At 62.2% G+C, this 27399-nt stretch overlaps 1 protein-coding gene across 1 annotated transcript in view; it reads left to right on the forward strand.

The window, feature by feature from the left end:
- The window catches only part of Igsf21 (immunoglobin superfamily member 21), a 179014-nt gene that overhangs the window by 107220 nt on the left and 44395 nt on the right, over positions 1-27399 (forward strand). The window contains exon 3 of the mRNA XM_027951960.2: positions 8968-9089. Within this exon, the coding sequence (XP_027807761.1) occupies positions 8968-9089 (122 nt within the window). The remainder of the gene's footprint in view (positions 1-8967; positions 9090-27399) is intronic.

The following is a 27399-nucleotide window of genomic DNA, read 5'->3' on the forward strand; positions in this document are numbered from 1 at the left end:
CAGGGGCTTCGGACCCCAGCACTTGCTCCAGAGCCCTCCTGAGCGCTGCCCGGGGAGCAGCCCCGTCAGGGATAGAGGAAGCCTGGCCTCCCCTCCCGGCCTCCCGTCCCGGCCTCCTCTCCCGGCCTCCCCTCCTGGCCCTCCTCCCCCCGCAAGGCTCTGGTTCTTGTTAAAAATGCAGATCCAGGTTCCACCCAGGACTCGGGGAACCTGAGCCTCTGGAGTGGGCTCCTGGGGAAGTGGACAATGTCACACCCCTCCCCCCACCGCTGCCCTGGCGATCGCACTGTGCGCTGGAGTTTAAGCGGCTGCAGGTCCTTCCTGCTTCTTGCCGGCTGGCCCTGCAGCGGGGAGGTCTCAGGGCGTCCCGGCCGTGGCTGGTGGGATGTGGGGAACTCGGGCGGCTGGGTCACCGCTGTGGCTTTTGTGTCTAGTTGGTGGAATGGCGGGCGAGGGGCCGGGCTCGCCGGCTGCTTCTCCCTCCCTGAGAGACCAGCTTGGGACCCAGGCCTTCCCTCCCCTCCCGCCTGCTGACCTCCCAGTCCGGCCTGAGGAGGCAGCGGGACGTCCACTGGCCTTGCAGCTGCGGGCACAGGTGCTAGGTGGGCAGCGCTGTGGACGCACCTGGTTAGGAGCCCAGTGAACCCTGGGTCTTGGATGCAAAGGTCCAGAAGCACACCTGGACGTCCCCATCGGGACCGGCCTCACACATACACACACACACATGCACATGCACACGCACACACACACAGGCACACGCACACACACAGGCTTGCTGCTCACGCGCGTGCTCACCTACAGGAACTGCCCCCCACATACACACTGGTCACACCAGTGGCGCCCCTGCTCACGCCCCTGCCCACACACGGTGCCGGGTCCAGGAGGAAGCCTCGGCCGCCCCTCTGCCTGCCACTCTGCCTGCCCCCGGGCCCGTCCCCGAGCTGCGTCTGCCGTCACGGTAACCAGATGAGACAAGGCAATTTATGATGCCAGCTGTCTCTGTCAACCCGGGTCCCCACGCGGGGAGGGCCAGTCACCCCGCCCCGCCCTGCCAGGAACAGGGAGACGCAGCAGGGTGGGCCCGGCCACCAAGAGTGAGTGGCACCTGACTCGAGGACTTCCCCCTCCCTCTTGTCCTCGGGAATCTGGTGTCCCCTTCTCCCTGTCCGCCACGTCCCTGGCCACACCTCTGGCCCAGCTCCCAGGCCTAGGAGCTGAAAGAGCCGCTTCAGGGTGGACAGCGGGTGGGCGGGGAGGGTTAGGGGAGAGGGGTCCTGGGTCGCCATGGCAACAAGAAGGCCAGGCGTCCTGTGCCCCTCCCCCACACGGCAGGCCATCGGGTGGCCACATCGAGGTCCCCTGCTTCCTCTCCACCTCCTCCCAGAGTCCCCCTGCCCAGGTGTCCCTGTGCCTAGCGTGCCCTCCCCCGTCCTGGCCCCCACCCAGCCCTCCTGCCCGGCCCCTCCGTCTGGACTTTGGAGTCAGGCCCAGGTTCGAGTCTCCTCTTCACCGCCGCCCCCCCAGGCAGCCGGCACGCGGCCCCCTCCTCGCGACAGTCTTTGCACCTATAAAACATGTTCCTTCTCATGAAGATGAGAAGGAGAGAGTCCACCGTGGACCAGAGCCTCTGGAAGTTGGGGACAGCACTGGGCACAACAGGTCCCAGCTCTTGGGCTGCAGCCCGACCAGAGGAGCCAGGGGGTACAGGTTCAGAAACTGCAGGGAGACGGGTCCCTGTCCCCCATCTGCAGGGTCTGCAGCTGTCCCAGGCGCCAGCCGACAACCTCACAGACACACTGTGCCCCAAGCTGCAGCGCTGGGGATGGACCTCGGGATCCCTTCCCGAGGCTTAGCTGATCCGGGGGTCTCGGTCCCGGGCCTCAGGGGCAGTTTTCTCAGCAGAATTTCCAGCGTCGGAGCTGAGGTGAGGGCAGGTCCACGTAGGTGGATCAGACGTCCACTCCTTCCTTGACTGACTCTGTGTCCACTTCACAAATGTACGTTGAGGACATACTATGTGCCAGTCCTCATGCTGGACACGCAGGGTTGAATGAGATAGGAAAGGGACTTCTAGGTGACAGTTGCATGATGGAAGTTTCTAGAAATACTCATCACCTTCCATGGCGTAGGAACAAAGCTTAATAGTGGTGTTCACGCCCCTTTGCCGTTTTACAGGATGCTTCTGCCTATTTCTGTTCCTCTCAGCGTTTCTAACTCTGAGACATAAGTTCAACCAACAGCCCTCATTTTCCAGATGAGGAAACCGAGGGTCAGAGAAGATCTGGGATCTGCCTGAAAACCCAGAGCCAGGGAATGGAGAGCCCCCAGCAGAACCGATTCTTCCCAAGCTCAGCTCAGTGTTCTGGCTGACATTCGTCACTTGCATTATCTCACTTAATGACCTTCCCTGCGGCCACCTGGTTGGGCAGTGATCCGGCACGCCCGTTTACAGCCAGGGAGTGTGACCAGCCCGTGCTGGGATTTGAACCTGCACTGAGCTGAGGCAAGATCCCAGGGACCTTCTCCTCCTCCATAGCTAATCAGTTCATTAAAACCCTCCGCGCACACCCTCCCTGTGGCTCCTGGACATGGAGACCTCAGCTGCTCCGTTTTCAAGAGAGCAAATTCCCTCCCAGCTGGAGAGGAGGTGGGATAATGCAGGAGGCAATTTAAACAGCTCCGGCAACAACAGCAGCCTCCACCCCGAGCCTCTCACCTTCCCAGCCACCGCGGGATCGGCCCGTAAGTGGGATATCAAGTTTATTACAGCTATTTCCAACCTGTAATTGGTTTTGTGGAACACAAAGAGAAGGAGGTGGGAGGGCGGAGGGAGGTGATTTTTCCCCCATACTTTTATTTTTTCCTTTTTCGGATGATGGCACCCGGGGCTGTTGGTGAGGCTGCTGAAGTTGGAGACTTATTTGTTTCTTGAATTAAAACGCGGCCAGTGGGCCAGCGGCCTCTCACGCAGATGGCTGGACTAAGCCCATTGGCCTGACCACAGCCAGGTTCACAGGTGGGGGACAGGTGCACCTGGGGACGAGGCCTGGTGGCCTGGGGGTGTGAGAGGCCGTGGTCAGCTGGGGCTGCTGCTCACGATCCAGAACATGTGGGCATGCTGGCTGGAAAGGGTTCCGAGGTCGTCCTGCCCTGATTTCCTTAGGAGACTTTTAGGGAAACTGAGGCCCAGGGAAACCTTGCCAAGGTGAGCTGTAGGATTCACAGCCCAGCTGCCTGCCTCTCGGAGACAGCACAGCCGTGGGTCATGGGGGAATTCACGGCAGAGGCACTGTCAGAGCGGGAGGGAAAAGAGCCACTCTTTCCTAAGCACTGATTATGCATGTGCTACCCACTCTGGCCACCTCCCTACTTTGGACATAAATAAAAATTAATAATAGCAAATATGCATGGAATACTTTGTCACATAGTCACCGAGTTCCTGTTTGCAAACAATACCTAGCGTACAATAAGCACTGATTGAGGGCTAGCTGCAGTAGCTTCCCCTCATCTCGGACTTCATTTTCTATGGTCACAGTTACCCATGGTCAACCAAAATCTGATAATACCACATGGAAAATCTAGAAACAAATAATCCATAAATTTCAAATATTTTGCCATTCTGAATAGGGTAATGAAATCTCACACCCTTCCATTCCATCCTGCCTGGGACATGAATTTTTCCTTTGTCCAAAGTATCCACACTGTATATATTACCCTCCTGTTAGTGGCCAACTTTGTTATCAGGTTGTTACGGACTTCCATGTGCATGCACAAAAAAGAGAGGGAGAGATTACATTCCTATAACATATATATATATATATATATATGTGTGTGTGTGTGTGTGTGTGTGTATAATTACATTGTTATAATTCATACATTCTATTATTGTCATTGTTGATCTCATACCATGCCTAATTTACAATTCAACTTTATCAAAAGTATATATAGGGAAACACAATATCTAGAGGGTTCAGTACTATCTGAGGTCTCAGGCACCATTGGGATCTTGGAACTGAACCCCCATGGATAAAAGGAGACTTTCAAATTATCACTCCTTCTCTGCTATTGGACCCTGTGCCGGGCAGTACACTGGGCTGCCTGTGCACACACTCTTATGCGCTGAATTCTCACTCAAGCACCTTGCAGATAGGCTCCCACTTTGCAGGTGAAGAGACTGAAGCCCAGAGACCTCTCCAGGGTCACACAGCAGGAAGCTGAGTGGCAGAGCTGGGACCTGAATCTAGGGTTCTGTGACGGCCACAAGCCTCTCACAGTCCACCCACTAACCCATGCTGAGGGGCAGCTCCGCCGCTGCTGCTGCTCGGGAAGTTCACTTGCTTCTCAGCCTCAGTTTCTTCATCTGCAAAATGGGAGTGAAGAGACGCAGCTCCCAGTTCAGTTACGCCACAGCCCTGTGCGTTTCCAGGCGCCAACAGCGCGTGGAGCCGCGGTCTCGAGGATCCAGTGAAATTATGGAGGCCCGGGTCCATTATGGAGACCTGGTCCCGGCAACTATTGGCTGGGGGGGATTTTTTTGCACAGGCACAAACAGCGTCCGTGTCTGGTCAAGCCACCTCCTCTGCGTGATTGGGACGTTTTCCTGTATAGAACAGTGTCCTGCCGGGACCCCTAGCAGGGCCTACCGCAGGCTCCTCTGGAGCCTCCCTGCAGGCCTGGTCCTAGGCCACCGCCCGGCTGGTCAGAGCGCCCCAGGTAGACGGCGGTGTGGGCCAGCTCCGTCTCCGTGACTCTGCCTTGTGAAGCCGCAAGGGCCCTCCTGTTCTTCAGTCTGGGGGCCCGGACGGTAAGGGCTCAGGCTGCCGTCCCAGGTGCTGAGCTGGGGGTCGGAGCCGCGGACGGTGGAGGCAGCCCCTGCCTCGCGGCTCACGTTCAAGACCCTGTTCAGTTAAATATCGTGAATGAGTGAACGAGATCGTTTCCGAAGCAGCCCTGGGACAGGGACGACCTGCCTGTCCCCTCCTGGGCGTCCCCTCCTGAGCGTCCCCTCCTGGTCCTCTCTCAGCAGAACGGTGTCTCTTCTGCCTCATCGGCTTTGCTGACTGTCCATCCTGACCTGGCCCCACTCTGGGCCCTCGCTCAGAGTGTCCCCTGTCCTGCCCGGGACAGCTTTGGGGACAGTGCGTTCCTGCGCCCTGCTTTCTCTCCCAGCACCTTGCAGGTGGCCTCTGGCTCCTGCTGGCCTCTCTGTTCGGCCTCTCTCTATCGGCCTCTTCTTTCATTTCCTGCCCTCCTGCTGCCCCTGGCACCTCAGCAGGAGCCAGCCTGCCCAGCGGCCTGCCCAGGGAGCAGTGGGGCAGAGGCCCCTTGCCCTCTCTCATGTCTGCCGAGGAGGACGCTGCGCGAGCCCCATCCTACATGAGGACCCGAGGTGGCCGAGGTGAAGTGGCTGTCCCAGGGCAGAGCCACGCACAGGAACCCAGGTTGACTGCGGGGGCAGGAAATGGGTCTCGCTTCGTGCTCAGAACCCTGACCCAGGGAGCAGCCGGCCTAGGACTGAGGGGCCCGAGAAGCACCGCCGCCCCCAGGAAGTCCTCCTGGATGACCCTCCCTCCAGAGGGATCCTCGACATCACCAGGTGACGCTTGGCCAACACCAAGCTTCGGCCACCGCCTTCCTGGCTGCTCCCTCAGCTGACGGTGACCATGCGCCTCCCACCTGCAGGCCCCTAGTGGGCAGGGGCTGCGTCTGCACCCCACTTCCTCTCCCCTGGGCCCAGACTCTGCGGCTCGTCTCGGACCTGGGAAGTGTCCAGAGTGAAAGGGCAGGTGTCTGCAGGTGCACCTCCACCTGGCGCCCGTCACCCTCTGCCCACAGCCGGGACCCCCACCCCCGGGACCCCTTACGGCAGGGTACAGAAGACCCTGGCTGCCACCTGAGAGTGCCTGGCCTCCCTTTCCCGGGGCCTCCCTTGAGGCAGGGGAGGGGAGATGACCGTGGCCAGAACCCCGTGTGCTGCCCCCAGCCTGTCACCCCGGCGCGAGCCACCTCGGCCTCCATGGCTAAGGCCTAGAGCGGGCTCCTCCTCTGGTCCCAGACGAGGCCCCAGAGAACGAGATGGAAAGAAAACCCGCTCGTCCTTGAACCGCGCCTGTCCCTCCGCCTGTCCCTCCGCCTGAACCGGGATTTACGGCGGGACGAGTCCTGCTCCCTCAGCGGGGGTCCGCGGCGCGGGGTGCGCGTGTTTTCCTAGTAATAAAACCCGCGGTCCCGGGGATAAATTCGAGGAGACAGTTTTACCGACAGATTTTTTCTCTTTTGTGTAATAAAAAAAAATGGAGTGAAATTTGAGATGGGGCGGTGAGGCCTGTGCGGTTAGGAGGAGATAGAAAAAGCCGCACCTGAAGGGAGATGGCGGGAGTCAGGCCGCGCCTCGAGTTTATGGCAGACCTGGGCCTCCACCCTGCCCCTCAGCTCCTCCTCCAGCCCCTCCAGCCTCCTCCCTCCTCCTCCCTCCTCCTCCTCCATCCTCTCCCTCCTCCTTCTCCTCCAGCCTTCTCCCTCCTCTCCCTCCTCCTCCCTCCTCCTCCCTGCTCCTCCCTCTTCCTGCCCCTCCAGCCCCTCCCTCCCTCCTCCTCCCTCCTCCTCCCTCCTCCTCCCTCCAACCTCCTCCCTCCTCCTCCCTCCTCCTCCCTCCTCCTCCTCCATCCTCTCCCTCCTCCTTCTCCTCCAGCCTTCTCCCTCCTCTCCCTCCTCCTCCCTCCTCCTCCCTCCTCCTCCTCCCTCCTCCTCCCTCCTCCTCCTCCATCCTCTCCCTCCTCCTTCTCCTCCAGCCTTCTCCCTCCTCTCCCTCCTCCTCCCTCCTCCTCCCTCCTCCTCCTCCCTCCTCCTCCCTCCTCCCTCCTCCTCCAGCCCCTCCAGCCTCCTCCCTCCCCCCTCCTCCCTCCTCCATCTTCTCCCCAGCCCCCTCTGTTCCCCCACGGAGCCTGGCACAGGCCTAGGGCATTATATCACTGCACCCACCTTGCAGGATGGGCCGGGAGCCGGCCCTGGGAGCCAGGGCCCACCAAGGACCTAGCACGGGACCTTGGCCCAGTCCCTGTGCCCTTCAGGCCCCGGTTTCATCCTCAAAGTGGGGACACCGTCGTCCATCCTGCCTGCTTCCCAGGGCTCTGGCCCCGGGCGCCATGGCAGTCTTGTGTATTGTAAGATGGTCGCCGCGTCCCCAGCCTCTGCCGTCTGGATGCCAGGACCAAAATCCCCTCCCCAGTTGTGACGACCCAAAGTCCAGCACTTGCCAAATGTCCCTGGAAGGGAAGGGGGACAAAACCGACCCCTGTTTGAAGGCCTTGGTTAGAAGGCACCTTGGTGGCTCCAAAAGGTCAAATGGAAGGCGCGGGGCTGGGCAGAGGGGTGCGTGAGGGAGCCCCGGAACCGTGGCCTGCACCCAGACGGGGTGTTGGGAAGTTGGGGTGGAAGCTCAGACCCTGAGGCAGCTGGGCCCTGGGCTGCGGGGGAGGCAGGGGAGGAGCCGGGTCCCTTCCCACAGCACCGAGGCCCACAGCAGTAAGGGAGTAAGTCCTGCTGCTGATCCCCCTCAGGTCCCAGAGTTAGTGGGCGCAGGGTCATCCTCTAACCGTCCCTGGTGCTGGCTGAAGGCCCTCCTCCTTAGGGAGCTTGTGTGGCCTGTGCCTGGCACACAGCTGGCGCCCCATAAACGCTGGCTGAATGTGTTCCCGGGCCACTGGCCAGGCAGAGGTGGCCTCAGCCAGGTGGGGTGCAGATGTGCCTGGAGGAGCCTGCTGTGCCCTGGCCCCGTCCCCACAGCCCGAGGGCAGATCCCTGCAGAAGCCACCCTCTGCCTGTCCCCCACGGCCCCTGGAGCAGCCCCTCCGCCCTCCCCTGAGCCGCGGGGCGTTGATTCCCTGCCCAGGCCCAGGCCGTGGCGGAGCCCAGCTGAGCGGGGCCCTGTGACAGAGCTGCTGAGACAAGCGGAAAACGGCAGCCGGCACCAGATAAATAATTGAGGCGGTGGCAGCACACACCTTGCTGCTCCAGGAGGGAGTGGGGGCGGGGACCGGGGCTGCTGCTCACCAGCTGGGAGCCCGAGGCCCCTGCCTTCCCCGCCTCTGTGTCCCTGGGAGACACGGCACGCGGCTCCCCACTGGTCGTCCAGGGCGAGCCCCCACGACCCCTTTTCCCCACGGCCTCCCACCCCTGGGATGGTCCTTGCCCTAAGGCCGGGGGAGCTCGTGAGTGGGCCGCAGGGACGTCCAGCTCCTGGTCTAGGCAGCCCGCGTCCCAGCGCCCCTCCTTCCAGCACTCGGAGCTGGACGTCCACCAAGCCCCGGGCTCTCTCCTGCCTGGGCCTTCGCTCCTGCTGTCCCCTCTGCCTGGAGAGCGTGCCCTCTCCGTCCTGCAGGGGCCTCCAGACCTGGCTTCCCTTGGGACACCCTCCGTGTCAGCCCCCTCCCCAGGGGTGGCCCCCCGGCCATGCTGGGCCGACCCTCCACGGAGCCATCAGAACCTCACGTTGACTCGTCCGGCTCCGGTCACTCTTTGCTTGGCCCAGCCCCCACCCTCCTGTCCAGTCTCCTCCCCGTTCCTCTCCCCTTGGCCACGGCTCTGGGCTGGGGCAGTGACCCTGTGGCTGACTCTGACAGCCCACGCCCCCCCCTGGTCCATCCATGTCCCCAGGAGGTGCTAGATGTTCCCGCCCCAGGAGGGGGACCGTCTGGTGCGTGGAAAGAGCCCGAGGGAAGGGCCAGTCTGCTCCCTCGTGGCTGAGGCCCTGGGAGTGTCCACTCTGCAGAGCCCCATCTTGCCCATCAGTGAGGTGGGGGCAGCGCCTCCTGCCCAGGACGCTGCAGTGACCACCGGCCTCCCCCATGGGCGCCTCCAGACCCCGGGGCACGGGCGGGGGACTTGCTGGGCTGCACCTCCCGGTGCCTGGGGGACGGCCGGGGGCCAGCTGAGCGCTCACCGTGGCTGCCTCTGTGCTCTGTGCAGGTGACGGACGGTGGCACCATCAAGCAGAAGATCTTCACCTTCGACGCCATGTTCTCCACCAACTTCTCGCACATGGAGAACTACCGCAAGCGGGAGGACCTGGTGTACCAGTCCACCGTGAGGTGAGGCCCGCCGGCACAGGGAGAGGGCAGGGGACGGCGAGGCCGCTGGGGCCCAGAGAGGGCGAGCAGAGCGCCCGTCGACACACAGCCAGCAAATGACCCCAGACCACGGGACTCCCGGGCCAGAGGCAGCAGGGGCCGGAGGAAGGCATCCTCCCGGTGTCCCAGAGGCCAAGGACGAGCCAGTTAGATCCACCTCTAGGAGTGTGTGCCCACCCCTCCTCCCACCCAGAAAGACCCTGCCTACTGCCTTCCTCTGGCCTTCCCCACGTGCTGGTGTCTCCTCCCCGTTGGTCGCCTGGCAAACTCCTCATCAACCCTCAGAACCCCACTCGGGCAGGCCCCGACGGGACGCTTCCATCGGAGCAGCCCAGGCCGGGGGACCCGCTGTGCCCCAGCTGGACGGCTGCTCCTCCGGCACCCAGGCTCCTCCAGGGCATCCGGCTGGGTCGGTGGAGTGCACACACACGCGGGCGCGCACACACACTCGCACACACACTGGCACATGGCGCACACACACGCACACAAACACACTACCAGCTCTTTCCCACCGAGTGGCCGGCTGCTCTGCCTGCTGCCCCGCCAGACGCTGGCCGCCTGCTCCAGAGCTGCAGGGAGAGGGCAGGGGACTCCGGCCGAGTTAGCGGGCACAGCGGGCTCAGCTGACACAAGCCTTGCACCGTCACACGCGCTCCCTGGGGTGGCTGGACCACAGGTGCCCGACGCCGCGTGTCTTAGGCGCTGATCCCGGGGGAGGGTCTCGCCTTCGCCCCGACCTGGGACCTGAGATCCAGGAGCCCGAGGCTCGAGCCCAGCTCTGCGCGCAGTAGGTGCACGTGAGATCTGTGCAGTCAGCAGAGGACTCCAGGCTGCTGGCCCGGCGACCTGGGGGCCTCCTGGGTAAAGCTGGACAACAGGACCAGAGGGTGGCGAGGGCCTCACAGCCCTGTCTGCCGGGCGGGAAAGGAGGTGCCCTGCTCCCTGGGGGAGGCTGTCGGGCGTCCCTCCCCTTGGGCAGACTCTCCTCTCGGGGCCTGGACCGTGCTGGCCTGGGGGAAGGTGCTGCCGAGGGCTCAGAGCGGGGTGAGCCCGAGCCGCCACTCGGCGCACTGGCCGGCGCCACCTTGAAATGCTGAAGCAGGCGGGACGGGCCGAGGGGAAGGAGGGGAAGAGGGGAAGGCTCCTTTAGGGGAAGGGAGGCAGAGGGAGTGGTGGTCACCTCCCGCCTCCCAGAGCCCCCCGCCAGGCTCGGCCTCCAGGGCCACTCCTCGGCTGTTAGTCCCCAGCCCCTAAGGAAGCCCAAGGGCCCGGAGCAGCACCCAGCCGAGCAGAGACCATGGGTGCAGCCCAGCCCGCGAGGCCAGCCTTGGGCCCTGGGGGACCTCGGGCCAGGGCGGTGGCCTCCCCACTCTCACTCCCCCGCCCCCCAGGCAGGCCCAGGCCCGAACGATTGTGGAATTTGAGTGAGACTCCTGTCCAGTGGCCAAGTGCAGATGCTGGCCCTCGGCGCCCTGCCTTAGCGGGGTCTCGGGCCGGTTCCGGGGACGGGGGGGGGGGGGGGGGGGGGTGCTGATGGGGAAGGGGAAGGCCTCCCTCTGGCTGAGGCCCCGAGGGTGGGATGAGCGAATTCACAGGGAGTGCTGCCCCCCAAGAGTCCTGCGTCCCAGGGCAACCCCCCCACACACACACCCTAAAACAAACTCATGTCTTCCCGTCCCAGCCTCCTGGTCCCAGCCAGCCCAGGGGGGGGGGGGTGATGGCTCCTCCTTCTCGCCCACAGCTTTTCCTGTGTTAACAGAAGACGCCGAAGGTGGTGACGTGGAGGGTCTCCACTGGAGTGGCCTGACCCGCTCAGCCCTCAACCACCTTCTTTGGTGGACCGTTAGGAAAGCCAAGGCTCAGAGAGGTTATGAACTTGCCCAAGGCCACACAGGGTCACTGACAGCCCAGCCTGGGGACCTGCAGCCAGGGCTTTTGTGGGGCTGGACCTCCTCATCCTTCTCCCCGAGCCCCGTGACATGTGACCCGGGTGGTCTCCCAGGCAGGGAGCACCCCAGAGAGCTGGGCCACCCACTTGGTGAACTCGGGAGGAAGCTGCAGACCCCGGCCCCTCCCACCAGCGGACCTGAGGTGCGCAGGGGCTGAGTGGCAGGCTGCAGGGCCCCGGAGGGCTGGCTGCGGGCTCAGGACGCCGCATTTACATATAAATGAAGATATTTACCAACTAATGCATCTCAACCAGAGGATCCCAGCTCGCAGCCCCTGCGCTGCTTCCTCTTCAGCTGGGGAAAGTGGGTGAGAAGATCGCTAGGATGGCTGCGAGCAATTTCCCTGACAGCTGCCAGGTGCCCAGGGGACTCCCGAGCTCTTCTGCCGGCTGGTGGCCCCAGGGACAGAAGTGGAGCCGGTGGCGGGCATCCGCCTGGTCCAGGGGCGCAGCTCAGGCACCCGGGTACCCCGAGCTCTGAGCCCAGGGCCCAGAGGCCAGGTCAGAATGGTCGAGAGAGCCTTCCCCCAGCGGGTACCTAGTGGGCACGTCCCTGAGCACTGCTGGGAGCCTGGCACGGGGCATGGTGCCCAGGGAGGCAGAGGGGCACAGGAAGGCACCACGCTGCCACCCAGGAGGGAGGCAGACAGGAGGCAAGGGAACTCGTGCCACAGACGTGGGTCCCCACGGCCGTCGTGAGACGAAGGGTAGGCCGGGCACAGTGCCCGCAGAGCGCCCGGCTGTGCTGGAGCCCTTCAGAAGGTGGCCAGCCAGGGCCACCCACCAAGGTGGCACTCGGCTGGGACCTGAGGGATGGGAAGGGACCGTCCTGGGACGGACTGTTAGGGAGCAAGACCCATCTGTGGGGCCGCAGAGACCCCGGGGTCGGTGGGCAGAGCCTTGACCTGCAGGAGGATCCAAACTAGTCGACCCGGCAGCAGCAGCAGGCGGACGGGCTTGTGGGAGGGAGGAGGGGCCAGTGTCCAGGGAGAGGGGGGACAGCAGTCCTCTCAGAGGAGAGGGGCCACCCTCCGCCATCCTCCAGTTCCCTTGCGGTCCCAGGGGAGCTTCCCCAGAGTTCTCGCAGGTCCTCCTCCTCCGACGTCTGACGGACAGCAGGCTGCGGGGCCCTGACCCCCGGGGGCTGCCCGCGGGCTCCAGGGCCTCACCCCGGGCCTTGTCTGCAGTGAAGACCCAGGAGCTGGGCCAGTGGGGGGCGGTGGGCAGTCGGGGGAAGGGACCAGGGGCTGGGACCTAGTGCAGCCCACACTTGGAGAGTCCTCTCAGGGTCCTCGTCTTCAGAGACGAGGACACTCCTGTCCCTGGTGCAGGGAAGGTCCCAGAACCCCCCTGGCACCTGCCGTAGCTCAGATCCCTGAGCTTCAGGTTCTGCGGCCAAGATGCCACATTTTGGGGGAGCAGCTTCTGACCCCGTCACTGGTGCCTGCTCAGCCTGGGGCTGCTCCCTGTGCCCGGTGCCTGGTCTCCTGTGCCCCCCTGCCCCCATGTGCAGACGCCCTGAGAGGTCAGGGCCTGGGTCTGCTGTCCTCAGTGCCCACGGGCAGGAGGCCTGTCAGTGTCTGGGGACCATGAGCCCCTGGACCAGCAGCGGGCCCTGCCACCACACCCCACCCCGCAGCTGCAGGATCACGCGCCTCAGGATGGACCCTTCCAGGCCCGGTGTCCGTCCCCCGCCGGGGCTGCGTCATTCATGTGTCACGAAGACATCAAGTGATTCCCGTTTGTCAGGGACGATGATGGAGATAAAACGGTGAACAAGACACAATCAGAGCTGTCCTTGGGAGGGTTATAATAGAGCGGGTGAGGAAAGGCAGCCTATAAAAATGTGTTTGAAATAAAAAGGGAGCATATTTACCATGTGTGACGAGCGTGGTGAAGGAAATAGGGTGATGTGACAGAGAAGGACGAGAGCGGGGCGTCCAAGTAGAGACCTGTGGCATAAATGCAGCCAGGCAGGCTGGCCCGGGAAGGGAGGGTGTCTAGGGAGGGCGTGGCAAGTGCAAAGGTCCTGTGGCCTGAGGGCCACACGGCCAGAGCACAGGAGCAAGGAAGCGAGTTGGCATTTGTTCCCAGGGACCTGGGAGCCACGGAGGTCACGGCCTCCTGTGACAGGCGTTTAGGAGAGTTCACCCTGCATACCGAGTCCAGGGTGGGTTGGAGGGACAGGGAAGGAGTGTCCTGTGAGCAGTGCGTAGAGCTTCAGCGGCCGAGGCGGTCAGTGTACAGGAGTCACGGTCAGCCCTGCCCCTCCCTCGCTGCCCAGTGGCCTCTCGGTCCCTCCGAGGCTGCGTATCCTCTGCATCTCGGTATCTGCAGAACCTCGTGGCATTTGGAGAGGAACAGTAAATATTTGCAGAGTGGAACGAGGGAGGGAGGAGGGCCTCGGAGTCAGGTAACCAACCACCGAGTCACGGAGCCATCGTGTCCCAGGGGAGGTGCAGCGGAATGCCACCAGGAATCAGGGACGCGGCCACGGGATGACGGGAAGGTGGCATCTGAAATGGCGCCGAAGCATATGCAGGTCTTAGGCAGCGGGGAGCCGGGAGCGGGCACGGAGGGAGGAGGGCGCTGCAGGTGCCAGGGCTGAGGGGGGAGTGCCCGGGAGGGACGGGGCCACTCCACGCAGGCGGACGTGGATCCCAAGTCGGCGCCTCCGGAATCTGTTCTAATGGAAAGAGCGGCTGGGATTAGTCCAGAGAGCAGAGGGGCCTCCTCCCCGGGAGGGCGAGTGCCTCTCCTGCAGGCCGGCGACGGAGGCCGCAGACTCCCTCTTCGGTGTCGGTGCAGAGCAGCACCACCTGACTCTCGTGGATCTGAGAGTCTACATCTACAGCTCCTTCTCTCTCTGCAGACTGTGATACCGTGGTCGGGTTATTTATCTATCTATTGGTGCTGGGGATTGAACCCAGGGCCTTGTGCATGCAAGGCAGGCACTCAGCCAACTGAGCTCTATCCCCAGCTCCCCAGTCTTATTTTGAGACAGAGTCTTGCTAAGTTGCTGAGGCTGGCCTCAAACTTGCAATCCTCCTGCCTCAGCCTCCTGGGTTGCTAGGAGGCCTACACGACCACCCTACTTCTTTTTTCCACATATAACGTGTGCTGCTTGCCCGTGAAACTGCCGTTCATTTACCTGGTCACACAGCAAGGGCGTGCTGAATGCCTACTATGTTCTCGGCTTGTGCCAGCACACACGGGCCCTGCCCTCGTGGAGCTGAGTACACAAGGTCTTGCCCAATTCCTGACTTTCTCCCACCCAGAAACCACCCAGGAATGTGAATGACAGTCACATTGTCAGAATAGCCCTGAGCCCTCCCCAGCACTTTATTCATGACAGATGGTCTCTTTTTAGATTCCCTGAGCGGGAACCATGGGAACCATGTCCCCCTGTCCAAACCAGGCACCTTTAGGAAGAGAGCTGCAGTTCTCCTCCTGGCCACTAGGGGAGTTTTGGCGCTCTCAGTTAGGCACCGCCCACCGCCCACCGAGCGCGTGCAGTAGGATCTGTCCTGGCTCCCGGGCTCCTGGGGACAGAATCTGACTCAGGCCTGGAGCAGGGCCATCCGATTTTAAAAACATCTTCTAGAACTTAGCAGTGAGATTCGGACATCCCTGCCCCACCCACCTTCCAGCTTCACCCCTGTGCAGACGGGGGCCAGGAACTCAATGGGAAACTCCAAGGCACAGAGAGTTCGGGTGGCGGCTGGTCACCGCTGCCCACTGACATGGCTCTGAGGCCCCTGCAGCCAGACCTCTGGGTCTGAAGATGAGGAAATAGCTGAAGCACTGCCAGGCGCAGAGGCGCACACCCGTCAGCCCAGCAACTTGGGAGGCTGAGGCAGGAGGATTGTAAGTTCAAGGCCAGTCTTGGCAGCTTAGCAAGACCCCGTCTCAAAATAAAAAATAAAATGGGATGGGGATGCAGCTCCGTGGTGGAGCACCCGTGGTTTCCATTTCCAGTGCCAAAGGGGAAAAAAGAGAAAGAAAAGAGGTAGAGGCCCACAGTACAGGTCGCTGCATCGTTGGGCCGATGAGTTATAATCAAATAGGGAATCGTCATCTCCGTCAGCAAATTCCTTCCCATCCATCATCAGGTTGAGCGCTAGCAACCCTCCCACGGAGCACAAATCTTAGAGAGTTGAACCCTACTGTACAGATGATGGATGACGTGAGAAAACAGAAAGGTGCGGCCACTTGCCCATGGTCACACAGCTTGTACAAAGTGAAGCCTGTGTTCACACCCAAGCTACGGCAGTCCCTTGGGCCACTGGACCCATGTCCATTCAATGGGCCATTGTGAGCAGGCTCTTCTGACCAAAAGTAACGAGTGCCCACCGCATGCCAGGACCAAAGTCCAGCACTGTAGATTTGGGTCTTAGTGAGGGAGACCAGCTGTCCACCCTGGTGCATGCGCGCGCGTGTACACACACACACACACACACACACACACACACACAACTGCTGCACAGGGTCCCTGCATGTCCTGGACAAGGAGACCATGTGACACCCAGCCCTGGCTCTAGCAGAGGGACTCAGGAAGCCACCGTCCAGCTCTGCCTGCTGCCCCAGCTGGTGGCACCAATCCCATTGACCTGCCTAGAGAGACCTTTCAACCTGCCAATCCGGGCTGCGCTACCCAAGTCCCAGGAGCCGCCACCCTCCCTCCGGTCCCCGCCCCTCCTGGCCCTGCGCCCTCCCTCCCCCACCCCCTGCCCCTCCCTGCCTCTGGGGCCCAGGGATTGCCCCAGGCCCAGCTCAGACGCCCCGCCCCGGCCTGGCTGCCCCTTCCCTGACCCTCTCTGGAGGCAGAGCGTTCCACTTTGGCCCCTTGTGCCACCTGTTGCCCCCCCTGGGGCCTCTCGCAGGGCAGGACAGCGCCCAGTCCTCCCCGTGCCCAGCAGCATATGACCCGCGATTCTTCTGCCCTGGGGTCCCCCCAGGCTCTGCTCCCCGGGCTGTGACCCGCCTTCTGCAGCGCCCTCGGGACCTTGCCCCTGGCCTGACCTTGACCTCACACCTCATGGCTCGGAGCTCAGACCTGGACCTTCATGGGGGGGGGGGGGCTCAAGGAGGCCCGGGTCCACCCTTGGGGGCCGAGTCAGGAGGTGTGGGCGGGTGGGTCTTGGGTCAGTGGAGACATGTGAGGCCAGGAGCTAAGGTGTGCTCTGTTGAGCCCGGGCTGCCACCCTCCACTGCCCCAGGCCCCAGCATTGCACCCGTCCCGAGGGTCTCCCTGCCCTGGGAGGGACGTAGCACAGCTGTCTGCTGCCCTCTGGTGATGCACTGGGGTATTGCAAGTGGGGGTGGCTTGCTTGTGGCCCCTGTCTCCAAAGAAGGGTCCTGCCACTCCAGGGTGAGGGCTCAGTGCCCAGCCCAGGGTCTCGTAAAGTCTCGTTCAAATAGCGAGCCCACGGGTTACCCGCACGTGGCACCTCCACCATCTGTTATCTGAAGTCCCGACGTCCAGCCTCAGAGCCCAGGCTTGGGGACCAAGAGGTGGGGGGCTTGCCCTGCGTCAGGAGAGTGTCCCTCCAGCAGAATGTGGCTTCCGGGCGGCTTCCCTGGCTAAGGAGCTGAGCCCACGCTGATGGGAGGACGGGAGGGGGCATGCCGGCTGCCTGTCCCCTCCTCTGGCAGTGGCTGGCCCGTAACCTGGGCCTTGTGGGCTGAGCATTCAGGCAGAGGGGACAGTGAGGTCCCCACGGGAGCAGGCTCATGTGCTGATGGAGGGTGGCGAGGCGGCCAGCCCGCGGGGACGAGAAGCCCGCAGAGGCCTGGTCACAGGGCGCTGGCCTCGGACTCCACGGTGAGGCCGGTCTGGGAGGCCCTGAGGAGACCAAGGCCGCAGGACGTGCTGGGAGCCCCGGCCCCGCCATTCACCAGGACATCAGCAGCAGGGACACGGCACGGGGTCTGAAATAGCCCCAGGTGGTCCCCACACAGGCTGGCACCCGAGGACCACTGCTGTGGAACATTCCGGGTCATTCCAGTTGGAGTTGCTCCGAGGGTGACAGGGACCCGTCGAGGTCCGTCTCTGTCCAGCTTCACCACTAAAGGGGGAGGGGGAGGGGGAGGAAGCGGGGCTGCAGGACCCCCGGGAGCCGAGTGGGGTCCTCAGGAGAGAAGGTACGGTGACCCCCAGGCTGTGGCCACTGCGTTTGGGTGGAGGGGCTCCTTGGAGATGACAGGCCGAGGGTGGCTCAAGGATTCCCACCTCCGTCTACACCAGCTTTGACACTGTTAGGCATCTGAGCAGAGGCAGCAAGTTGGCCAGGGAGAGGTTGTGGGGGCCTCAACACACAGGTGACATTTGAAGCCACTGCCCCCTCCCAGATTCCCAGATCCACCAGTCTGCAGCATCACCCAGGCCAACCCTCTCTTCCTCTAGATGAGAAACCAAGGCCCAGAGACTGTAGGTGACTTCCCTAAGGTCACACAGCAAATCAACTGCAAAATCAAAACTCAGCTTCTGAATCCTGGGGGAAACAGTTTCCCACAGGGCCTGGGGCAGAAGCCACACCTGCAGCCTGTGGCACAGAATGGCCGCCGTGGAAAATAATTTATTTGTCTGCAGTCAGAACCCAGAGCTGGTAGGAATCGGCTACACAGTGCATGCGCACAGCCTCCTGTTACTTCCAAGTGAAACATCAGTCCCCAGCCTGTCCGCTGTATCACTAATTACGTAACCACTTTATTGCTGGTATTTAAAAAAAAAAAAAACTGAAGGCTGAAAATGTCCGGGAAAGACCTGATTTAGTCAACAGTTCAGAGCTGAGTATTTGTCACCGAGGTTATTTCTCCACTTTAGCATTTGCTCCCGGAGAGTCAAACCTCCCCCTTAATATTTTATTGAGGTTTAATAAAATCCCCGGGTTTGGGAGAACCTCCTGCCCGGGGGACGGTGATCGTGTTCCCGGGGGCTGTCAGGCGGGACTGGCCGTGAATGCGAGCCCAAGGTCTAAGAGAGCAGTAGGCTGAGAGGGGGCCCGAGGAGAGGGAAGTGACCTGCCAAGGTCACACTGAGGACATGGGAAGCGCTAGTGAGGGATGGAAGGATGGAAAGACAGATGGACATGTGGGTGGGCAGATAAATGGATGGATGGTGGATGGGTGAATAGGTAGGTGGACAGATGTGGGTGGGCAGGTGGATGGACAGATGGATGGATGGGTGGGTGAATGGATGGACGGATGGACAGACAGATGGGTGGATGGGTGGGTGGGTGGATGGATGGATAGATGGACAGATGGACAAACAGATGGGTGGATGGGTAGACAGAAGGACATGTGGGTGGACAGATAAATGGATGGATGGTGGATGGGTGAATAGGTGGATGGACAGATGGACAGATTGTGGGTGGGCAGGTGGATGGACAGATGGATGGATGGGTGGACGGATGGGTGGATGAATGGATGGACGGATGGGTGGATGGATGGATAGATGGACAGATGGACAGACAGATGGTGGGTGGGTGGGTAGATGGATGGATGGACAGATGGACAGACAGATGGGTGGATGAGTGGGTTGGTGGATGGATGAATGGATGGATGGACAGACATATGGATGAATAGGTGGATGGACAGATGGACAGATTGTGGGTGGGTGGATGGACAGATGGACCAGGAGGTGGATGAATGGAGGAGGTCCCAGCTTGTTAGAGTGCTAAGCCTGAGTCCCAAGAAAAGCCACCTAAGACCTCACTGATGAGGATCAAGAGCCGGGGTCAGTGGTCACCTAAGACCTCACTGATGAGGATCAAGAGCCGGGGTCAGTGGTCACCTAAGACCTCAGTGGTCAAGATCAAGAGCCGGGGTCAGTGGTCACCTAAGACCTCACTGGTCAAGATCAAGAGCCGGGGTCAGTGGTCACCTAAGACCTCACTGGTGAGGATCAAGAGCCGGGGTCAGTGGTCTTGTGTACAACAGCCCCCCGCCCCGCCCCCCGTTTGCAGACAGATCGCAGCCCGGGTGACGGAGCCCCATCGGCTGCAGGTGGAGCCTTTCTCCTCTGCACAAAGGAGAGGATCAGAGGGGTAGAGTGACGCCCCGTCACACAGCCAGGGGCCAAGCTCCCCAGTGTCCAGCTCACGGTGGCCCGTCCCCTGGGTCGGCATGGCGGTCCCTCACTGCACAGGCTGGTTCGACACCCCCAGCAGCCGGTGAGCTTTCCCAGGTGAAGCCACCAGGGCTTCCCGTCACGGGGACAGACCCCCAGTTTCCCCTGGGGCCCCCCTGGCCAGCCTCCCTCCCAGTCCCTGCCTCCGCCTGACACCAGCCTCGGCTCCCCCGGCCACGCCAGCCTGTCCCACCCCAGGACATTTGCTCGCCTTCTCTACCACGCACTGTCCCCCGCCCAGGTCTTGACCAATGCCACCTGGCAGGGACGGTCCCGAGTGCCTGGCCCTGTCGGGGTCCCTCTGTGAGCCCCCTCCTTCGTACCCCGTCTCTGCTGGTTGGCTGCCTCCTTTCCCACGGGACAGATGGCTCTGCAGGGGACCTCAGCAGTTCGCCCGGCCTCCCAAAGGCAAGCTCCCCGAGGACAGGACTTGGTCCCCGGGCTCCCTGTTCCCCCAGCTTCCAGAAAGACCCGGCAGACCTCCACCGGCAGAGGCCATGTCCCACACACGGGTCACTCCGTCAGGGGGCCTGGAGCCAGCCGACCCTGGGACCAGGCAGAGGGACAGGCCAGCTTCCTTTCCGGCTGGTGCTTGGCCCAGAGTGACCTGAGGGGGAGGTCAGGGAGGAGCCTGTCCCTGCCGTGGGGGCAGGGGGTGGAGCAGGGTCCCCGGAGGCCAGGCGTGGGCAGAGCTGGGCCAATGCTCCTGCCCGGGGCCAGGTGAGAGGCGGCCATTTCCGCCTTGCCCTCCTCCCCGCTCGGCTGGTGCTCCTGGGCACGCGGGGTACTCCGTGGGCCGGGCACCACTCCAGCCGCGACCCTCCGCCCTCCGGGCCCTGCCAGGGGCTTCCACACACGGGGACCTAACTTCCCTGGACCTCGGCTTCCCCCGGACAGAGATGGTGGAGCAGGAGCCGGAGTCCTGAGGACCGGGAAAGGCTGGGCTGGGGGTGCCGTCCAGTGCCGTCCAGCCTCTGTATGCGCCAGACCCTGTCATAGTGTCACCGTGGAGCAGTCCTACTGCTACCTCTATTTATAGGTGAAAAGTTAAAGCTCAGAGAAGTTAAGTGACCTGCCCAAGGTCACACAGCAGTAACTCAAACCCTCCACCTGGGCGAGAGGCCAGCAGCAGGGCACAGGCCGTCGGTCACTGCTCTTCTGGAGCTCAGCAGGCTTGGGGTCTGGGATGCGGACCCCCAGAGCCCATGGCGGTGCAGCAGGCTACAGGCAGCGGAGATCCATCTCTGCAAGAGTGGTCAGGAGGGGGGTAGGAATCCTGGTCTTCACATGCGTCACCCAGCGTCAGCACCTCTGATGTCACTAGGAGACAGTGGGTCCCCAGGGCTTGTTTAGGCTGCTTCATGCCTTTGGACTTGGCCTCCTGAGTGGGACACATTCACACCATTTCATGTGGCCATGGTCCTGGGGGGGCCTGCATCACAGGTGGCCTCTGGTGGCCCCAGGCGGAGCACCTGCTCCTGAGGATGGTCTCAGGGACCCTCGTCACTGCTCCACTGTTTGACAGAGGCCCCTCCTCCCACCAGATTGCGGCTCCTGGAGGGAGGGCCCTTCTGTCCCCCGTGCCCACCGCTGGCCAGGACGGAGCCAGGATTTGAACCCAGCAACCTGTGGCTGGGGGTTGACCTTCCCCCTCACCACACTCCCTACCGTCCCCACTGGCCCGGGGTCCCAGGCCTGCCTCTTCTGAGACCTGGGGCACTGGGCAGGTCCCCTGGCCTCTCTGAGCCCTGCGTCACCCATTACCAGACAGGTGCTCAGTCCCTCCCCACCAGGTGGCCTTGCTCTCCTCAGCCTCCCGCCCAGGGTTGAGGCCCTGCCTCCTCTTGCCTCTGCACGGCATGAGGCTGGACCCCCAGGGTCAGCACGGGGTGTCCTGGGAGCCGACGAGGAGCATGGGACCCCGCAGAGCGAGCTGGCACCGAGAGGCTGGCAGGCAGAGCGTCTGCACCATTACCTGTCCCCGCTCCGTCCCCAACCCTGCTTGCTCAGACTGTGCGGCCAGCTGGAGGGGTGGCACGGGAGGCCCGGGGGGGCCTGGACCCACCATGAGCCTTCTTTAGAGGCCACTAGATGCCCCCCGTCCTTCCCATAGGCCTCGGCCCCTGCGTCTCAGTCTCCCCCGCCTCTTGGGACCACGAGGACCCTCGGGGCCCAGCTGTGCCACCTGCCCGTGTGTTTTCCCTTCACCCCACAGTTTCACGTACAGGAGGCCACCGTGGTCTCTGCTGGGACTCTGTCCCCTGCCTCCCTCTCACAAGGACCTGTGTGGTTCCCTGAGGCCCCCTCTGTCCAGCACAGGGGCCACCTCCCGATCCTCAGGCACCTCTGCAGAGCCCCCCCTGTCACGTAAGGTCCCTCACCGCGGGTCCCAGGTGCTGGTTGGGATGTGGAGTCTCTGGGGGCACATTCCGCCTCCCCAGCTGTGGTTGTCCTGGGGACAATAATTCTCCACGTCTGTCTCTCCTCGTCCCATGGATGGTGCCCCTAGGACAAGAACGTCCCCTCTTCCTTCCTGGGCCTCTGGTTCTGCATCAGGGTCAGGCACAGCAGGGACAGTGGCCTGGGTCTGCTGCCCTCGCCCTGCGTCCCCCCGTCCTGGCTGGGCCTCACACGCCCGCTGGCTGTGGACCCGAGCTGTCCCTCCCGCTGCTGGGTGACGCAGAGGGCAAGCGAGGACCTGGGGGTGGGGGGCGTTGACAGGTGGGTCACCTGGAGTTAGGCTCCAGACCTCTGAGTCCCAGCTGGCCGCTGCCGGGCTGGGGGACGCGGGGAAGTCTGGCCCTCTGTGTGCCTTGGTCCCCCCACTGGATGGGGGTGCTCACGGGCACTGGCCGTGGGGCGTGTTTTTGAGGCTGAAGTGAGGCACGGAGGTTCTCAGGGCTGGCCCGGGAGACGGGCGGTCGGTGGTGACCAAGTGCTGAGCCTCAGCCGGGCTTGGGTCCTGGCTGTGTCCCACAGTGAGCTGGGAGCCTGCGCTGGACGGGCGTGGCGCTGGGCTCCAGGGTGACCACGGGGAACCGTTCTGGGATCCGTCCTGGTTACCTGGGGCCCCGAACCATTATCATCGTCCCATTGAACAGGCGGGAACTCTGCGACCCGGACACGTTGAGTTGTCCCCGGGGCCACATAGTGGGGACACGACCATCCAGGGGAGACGTGAAAACTGGGCCCTGATCCAGTTAGGCCGCGGGGGCACCTTTCTCTATTCACCATTTAAAGCTGATAAACAATAAATTAGACGGATGGGAAGCTCACCGCGCGCCGGGGCCTCGGGTGATCACTCCCACGCGGGGCCAGTCTCCCCGATTTCTCCTTGGCCACCTCTCCTTGGCCCACCGTGTCCCTAATGGGCATAACTCACTCCATAAACACCAAATTGACTATTTATTTTGAATCACGGGGAACTGAAAACCACCTTGATAAACCCATTCTCACGCCAGCCCCCGCGCAGCCCAGGGGTCGGGGTTTTCTTTTAAACAAAGAAACTGTCTGGGGGTGGTTTCTGCCTCCAGTGGGGCCCGGCCGAGAGGTCCCTGGGTGGAGGCCACACTCCCTCCTTCCTGCCTCAGGGTGACTTGTGCCGAGTCACTACTGACCGTGGGGCTGACGCTTATCCAGGCCCCTTGACGGGCACCGTGGGCCAGGCCCTCCCGCGGCCTCCGGGGGCTTCCCTTGGTCTGCCCAGGGGCCTGCCGGGGTGCGCTCTGGGCAGGAGGGGGGGGCACCGGCCTTGCATGAGGCCACCCGGAGTCCCCCGGGCACAGCTAGGACCAGCCAGTGGGGACGGAGGCTGAAGCCTTGGGCCTCTCTTGGGCTAGGAACTCGGACTGCGGGAGGCCCTCAGGGCCCAGCCCAGGGCCGGGGAGGGGACGAACTGGCCAGCAGGTGTGTCCATGCTCAGGGGCATTTCTGTGGTGAGATGGGGGCTGGGGCCCTGGGAGTCCCTGTGTGTCCCCTGTCCTGGCTGGTGGAGGTGCTGGGGAAGGGGCCTGGGAGGCTTATCAGAGTCGGTGGTTGGTGGCCAGGGGCAGACTGGACAAAGGACAGGAGGACAGCATTCCAGGAGGAGGCCACCGTGGGGCGAGGTCAGGCGGCGTGTCCAGGGGCCTGTGGCTGTTTAGTGGGCGGGGGGGGCTGCACGAGAGGGTCTCGCAGTGGGACCCCTGGGCCACCCAGCCTCCCCGGCTGTTCCCACGGGGCCTCCGGGGGACGATGCCTCGTCCGCTGGGTCTCTTCTCCACACCTCTGCTCCCATGTCCTGTCCTTGGGAAGCGTCACCTGACCTTCCAGTGTAGCTCGGTCAGGTCCTCTGCCGTCACGCCCACCACACCCCACGTGTCTCAGGAGACCTGTCAATCAAATTCGTATCAGGGGGCCAGCTCCACCCGTCGGCAGCACCAGGAAGTGGGGTCCATGAGGCCAGGATGGAGCCTGTCTCTGTCGTCTCTCTGGTGATCACCCCGTCATTGAGTGGCGGGGGGCAGGCACTGCAGGTGCATCGTGTGCATGGGTGGGTGGGTGGGTGGAGAGGCGAGGGATGGAGGATGGAGGTGGGGGGGATGGTGGTGAATGGATGGATGGTGGGTGGTGGATGGTGGGTGAATGGTGGATGGACGAGTGGGTGGTGGGTGATGGGTGGATGGTGGGTGGATGAGTGGGTGGTGGATGGTGGGTGGATGGATGGGTGGGTGGTGGATGGTGGGTGGATGGATGGATGGTGGATGGGTGGTAGATGGTGTATGGTGGATGGGTAGATGGATGGTGGGTGAATGGTGGATGGACGAGTGGGTGGTGGGTGATGGGTGGATGGTAGATGGATGGTGGATGGACGAGAGGTGGTGGTTGGTGGGTGGGTGGTGGATGGTGGATCGATGGGTGGGTGGTGGTTGGTGGATAGATGGGGGGGTGCATGGTGGATGGTGGGTGGATGGTGAATGGATGAGTGGGTGGGGCATGGGGGGGGATGGACTGAGGTGGTGACAGGTGGAAGCCCCCGCGGTTCCTGGCCTGGGGACACCGCTCACTGTCAGGTCAGAAGCAAGCGGGTGCAGGGATTCCCGGGGCCCCTCAGGCTCCCTTTCTGGAAGTCAGAGCTCCTGATGGGAAACCCAGACCCAGAGCCAGCCCCAAACCAGAGACACGGCAGAGGCAGAGGGGTTGTCAGCCATGCCCGTCACTGGGCCTGGCTCTGCCAGGCGATGACGCAGGACAGTGGGGCAGGGTGCCCTGGAGTCCTCCGTCTCTGTCAGAGCAGAGCTGTCATGTCCCCTCCTTCCCGGCATGGGCGTGGCCAGAGCCAGGACCACAGAGAAGGAGTTCTGGAGTTACACTGAGGGAAAGGACGTCCCTGTGGCCTAATGTCCCGGAGAGGAGACTGGGGAAGAAGGTTCCAACCTGTCCTTGGCCACAGCGCCCCCTCGTGGCAGGGCTGAGACCTTAGTGGCTGTGCTCCCAGCCACTAAGCCACACCCTCCCCAGCTCTGAGAATCAGGGCCACCAGACCTAAGGGACAAAGTCGGGGACAGCAGGAACTGTTGAGAAATGCAGACGCTCAGCCCGGGGTCCGAAGCTGCCCCTGCCCCGGTTCTCAGTGTGCCCCTCGATGAGTCCACGGTCCTGAGACCTCCGGGTCCTCCCCGTCCCCCATCTCTGAACCCACGTCCCTATCCAGGCTTCTCCAAGAGCAGGAGGACAGCAGGTGACAGAAGGAAGCACCAACACCAAGACAAGCGGGTGTGGTGACGGTGACGCCACGGGCCCCTGAGGACCTCCGACAGCGGCCGCCCTGAGTACGTCCGTGGATTTCCCACTTGATCCTCCAGAGCCCACGGGAAGGATCCTGTGGTCACCCAGACTTTAAGGTGGCAATGGAGGCACAGAGTGGGGGTGCGACTGCTCGAGGCCACACAGCGTCAGCAGGGGAGTGGGTCGGGAGGAGCCAGCTGGGCTCCGGCGTCCGTGCTCCCGGTGCCCCGTCACCCGCAGGCTCTCATGGGGTCTGGAGGACGGTGGGAAAGGTCACCTGGGCCGCAGCGGGCGTGGGGACCCCCGGCCAGGACGTCGAGCCACACCACCCCAGGGCATTTTCTGGGCGGCATCACTGGGAACCAGGGAGGGCACCGAGACCCTCCCTAACTCACGGGGGAATGGACGATGGCTCCCTTCCCTCTCCTCACCCCCAGCACCACCCGGACACATCTCCTCACGCTGGCAGTCAGCAGAAGGAACAGATGGTGGCGGCTTGGGTTGATGGTGATGTGAGCCTTCCAAGGCCCCGGCCTGCCAAGCCGCTGCTCACTCCCCAGCCCGTCTCCGCCGTCGGGGCAAGGAAGTGTGCACGATGTGCTGGGTGTGTGTGCATGAGCATGCAAGTGTGGGCGTGCGTGTGTGCCTGTGTGTGCCTGTGTGTGCGTGTGTGCGTGCGTGCGTGTGTGCATGAGCATGCAAGTGTGGGCGTGCGTGTGTGCCTGTGTGGGCGTGTGTGCGTGCGTGCGTGTGTTTTGCGGGGACGGTTTCTCTGGCTTTGGTGAGAAGCCACAGGCTTGTCCCAGGAGTTTGAACCCACGGGGACTTAGGATGGGACCTTGCACCTGGAGGTGACCACCCGCGCCCAGCTCTTCCACGGCAGGATCAATTCTGAGCCCGAGATGGCCCGGCCTCTCCTGGCTGTCCCGCCCCCCGGGCCTCACTCACAAGCCACGGGCTCACAGGCCGGTCAACAAGCTCCGTTTGACCCACATTGAATTTTTTTAAATTAAAAATCAGTTTGCTGGGGCTGGGGCTGGGGCTCAGCAGTAGAGCGCTCACCTCGTACGTGCAAGGCCCTGGGTTCGATCCTCAGCAGCACATAAAAATAAATAAAATAAAGTCATACATATATAAAGACTTCTTAAAAATCAGTTTTCTGTTAAATCAATGACAAATTTTTGAAAATCAAGAGCATTCACGTACCCATCCATATTGTGTCGGCTTCTCTTTAAAAAGCTGAAGATGTGACTTCATTTTTCTTTCTGGTTATTCCCAGAATATAATAAAAAACAACCATAAATAGTGTCTGGATTTAAGCCAGAGAGTGACACCTGCATTCCCCACGGCCAGGACTCGTTTGCACTATAGGCAACAGAAATCCAAAACACTTGTGTCTTAAACGAGACAAAAATGTGCTCTCCTCTCTGCTGAGAGACCCAGATGGCCCGTCCAAGCCACCCAGGACTCCACGGAGTCAGGGACCCCGGCTTCTTCCCTCATGATGTCCTTTATTTCCAAGCTTTCCTCCAAGTCTAAGAAGGCTGCAGCAGCACCTGCCTATAGGTGACATTCCAGCCAACAGAAGGGAAAGGGGAAGCAGGCCACACTCCTTCCTTTAGAGAGCCTTCAGGAAGTTGTACCAGGTACCCGACTTACAGCCCCTCCGCCAGGACTTCATCACACGGCCCTCCTGCTGCAAGGGTTGCTGGGAAATACCTTCTTTACTCGCGCCAGCCAGGTGGCCCGCTAACTCTCTGGGTAACCACAGGTTGAGTAGCTGTCCTCTGAAACCCTGGGGACCACAGCTGCTCCAGATCCCCGACTTTTTCAGAGCCTGGGATATTTGCATATACATGAGCGATCTTGAGGATGGGACCCTCGTCTGGGGAGGAATCTCATTTATGTTTCAGACACACTTAGGCACGTCGCCCGAGGGTAACTCGCTGCGATGTTTTTAATAATTTCGTGCGTGAAACGAGGTTTCACATGTGGGACTCTCCTCTCCTGATGTCATATTGATGCTCAAAACGTCTCAGACTCCTGCGCCTCTCAGATTCCCGACTTGGGGGCTGGGATTGCTCAGCCTGCGTCTTTAAAGAACGAGGACCCGCGGCAGGGAGCGTCCGCTCCTCACAGGCTGGGGACGAGGCTTGACTTTGTCTTGGCCTCTCGGCTTCTGTTACTTCCTGGGTAGACTGTCCTTCGTCTTCTAAAGTTGTCCCCCGGCTGTCAATATGATGGTGTCCGTGTGCCTAGTGACGTGCGTCCATTCCTCACCCGGGGTCCCACGGCCACCTCCCTCCCCTCTTCTGGTCATGGTCCAGTGCTGCCTCCTCCCCGAAGCCTTTCCCAGACACTGATCTAAGATCTAAGCACCGGCCTCCACCTGGTCCTCTCCGGCCCCGACGAGTCTTCGTTTCCTA

This window comes from Marmota flaviventris, chromosome 10 (assembly GCF_047511675.1).
Source record: "Marmota flaviventris isolate mMarFla1 chromosome 10, mMarFla1.hap1, whole genome shotgun sequence".
Lineage (NCBI taxonomy): Eukaryota > Metazoa > Chordata > Mammalia > Rodentia > Sciuridae > Marmota > Marmota flaviventris.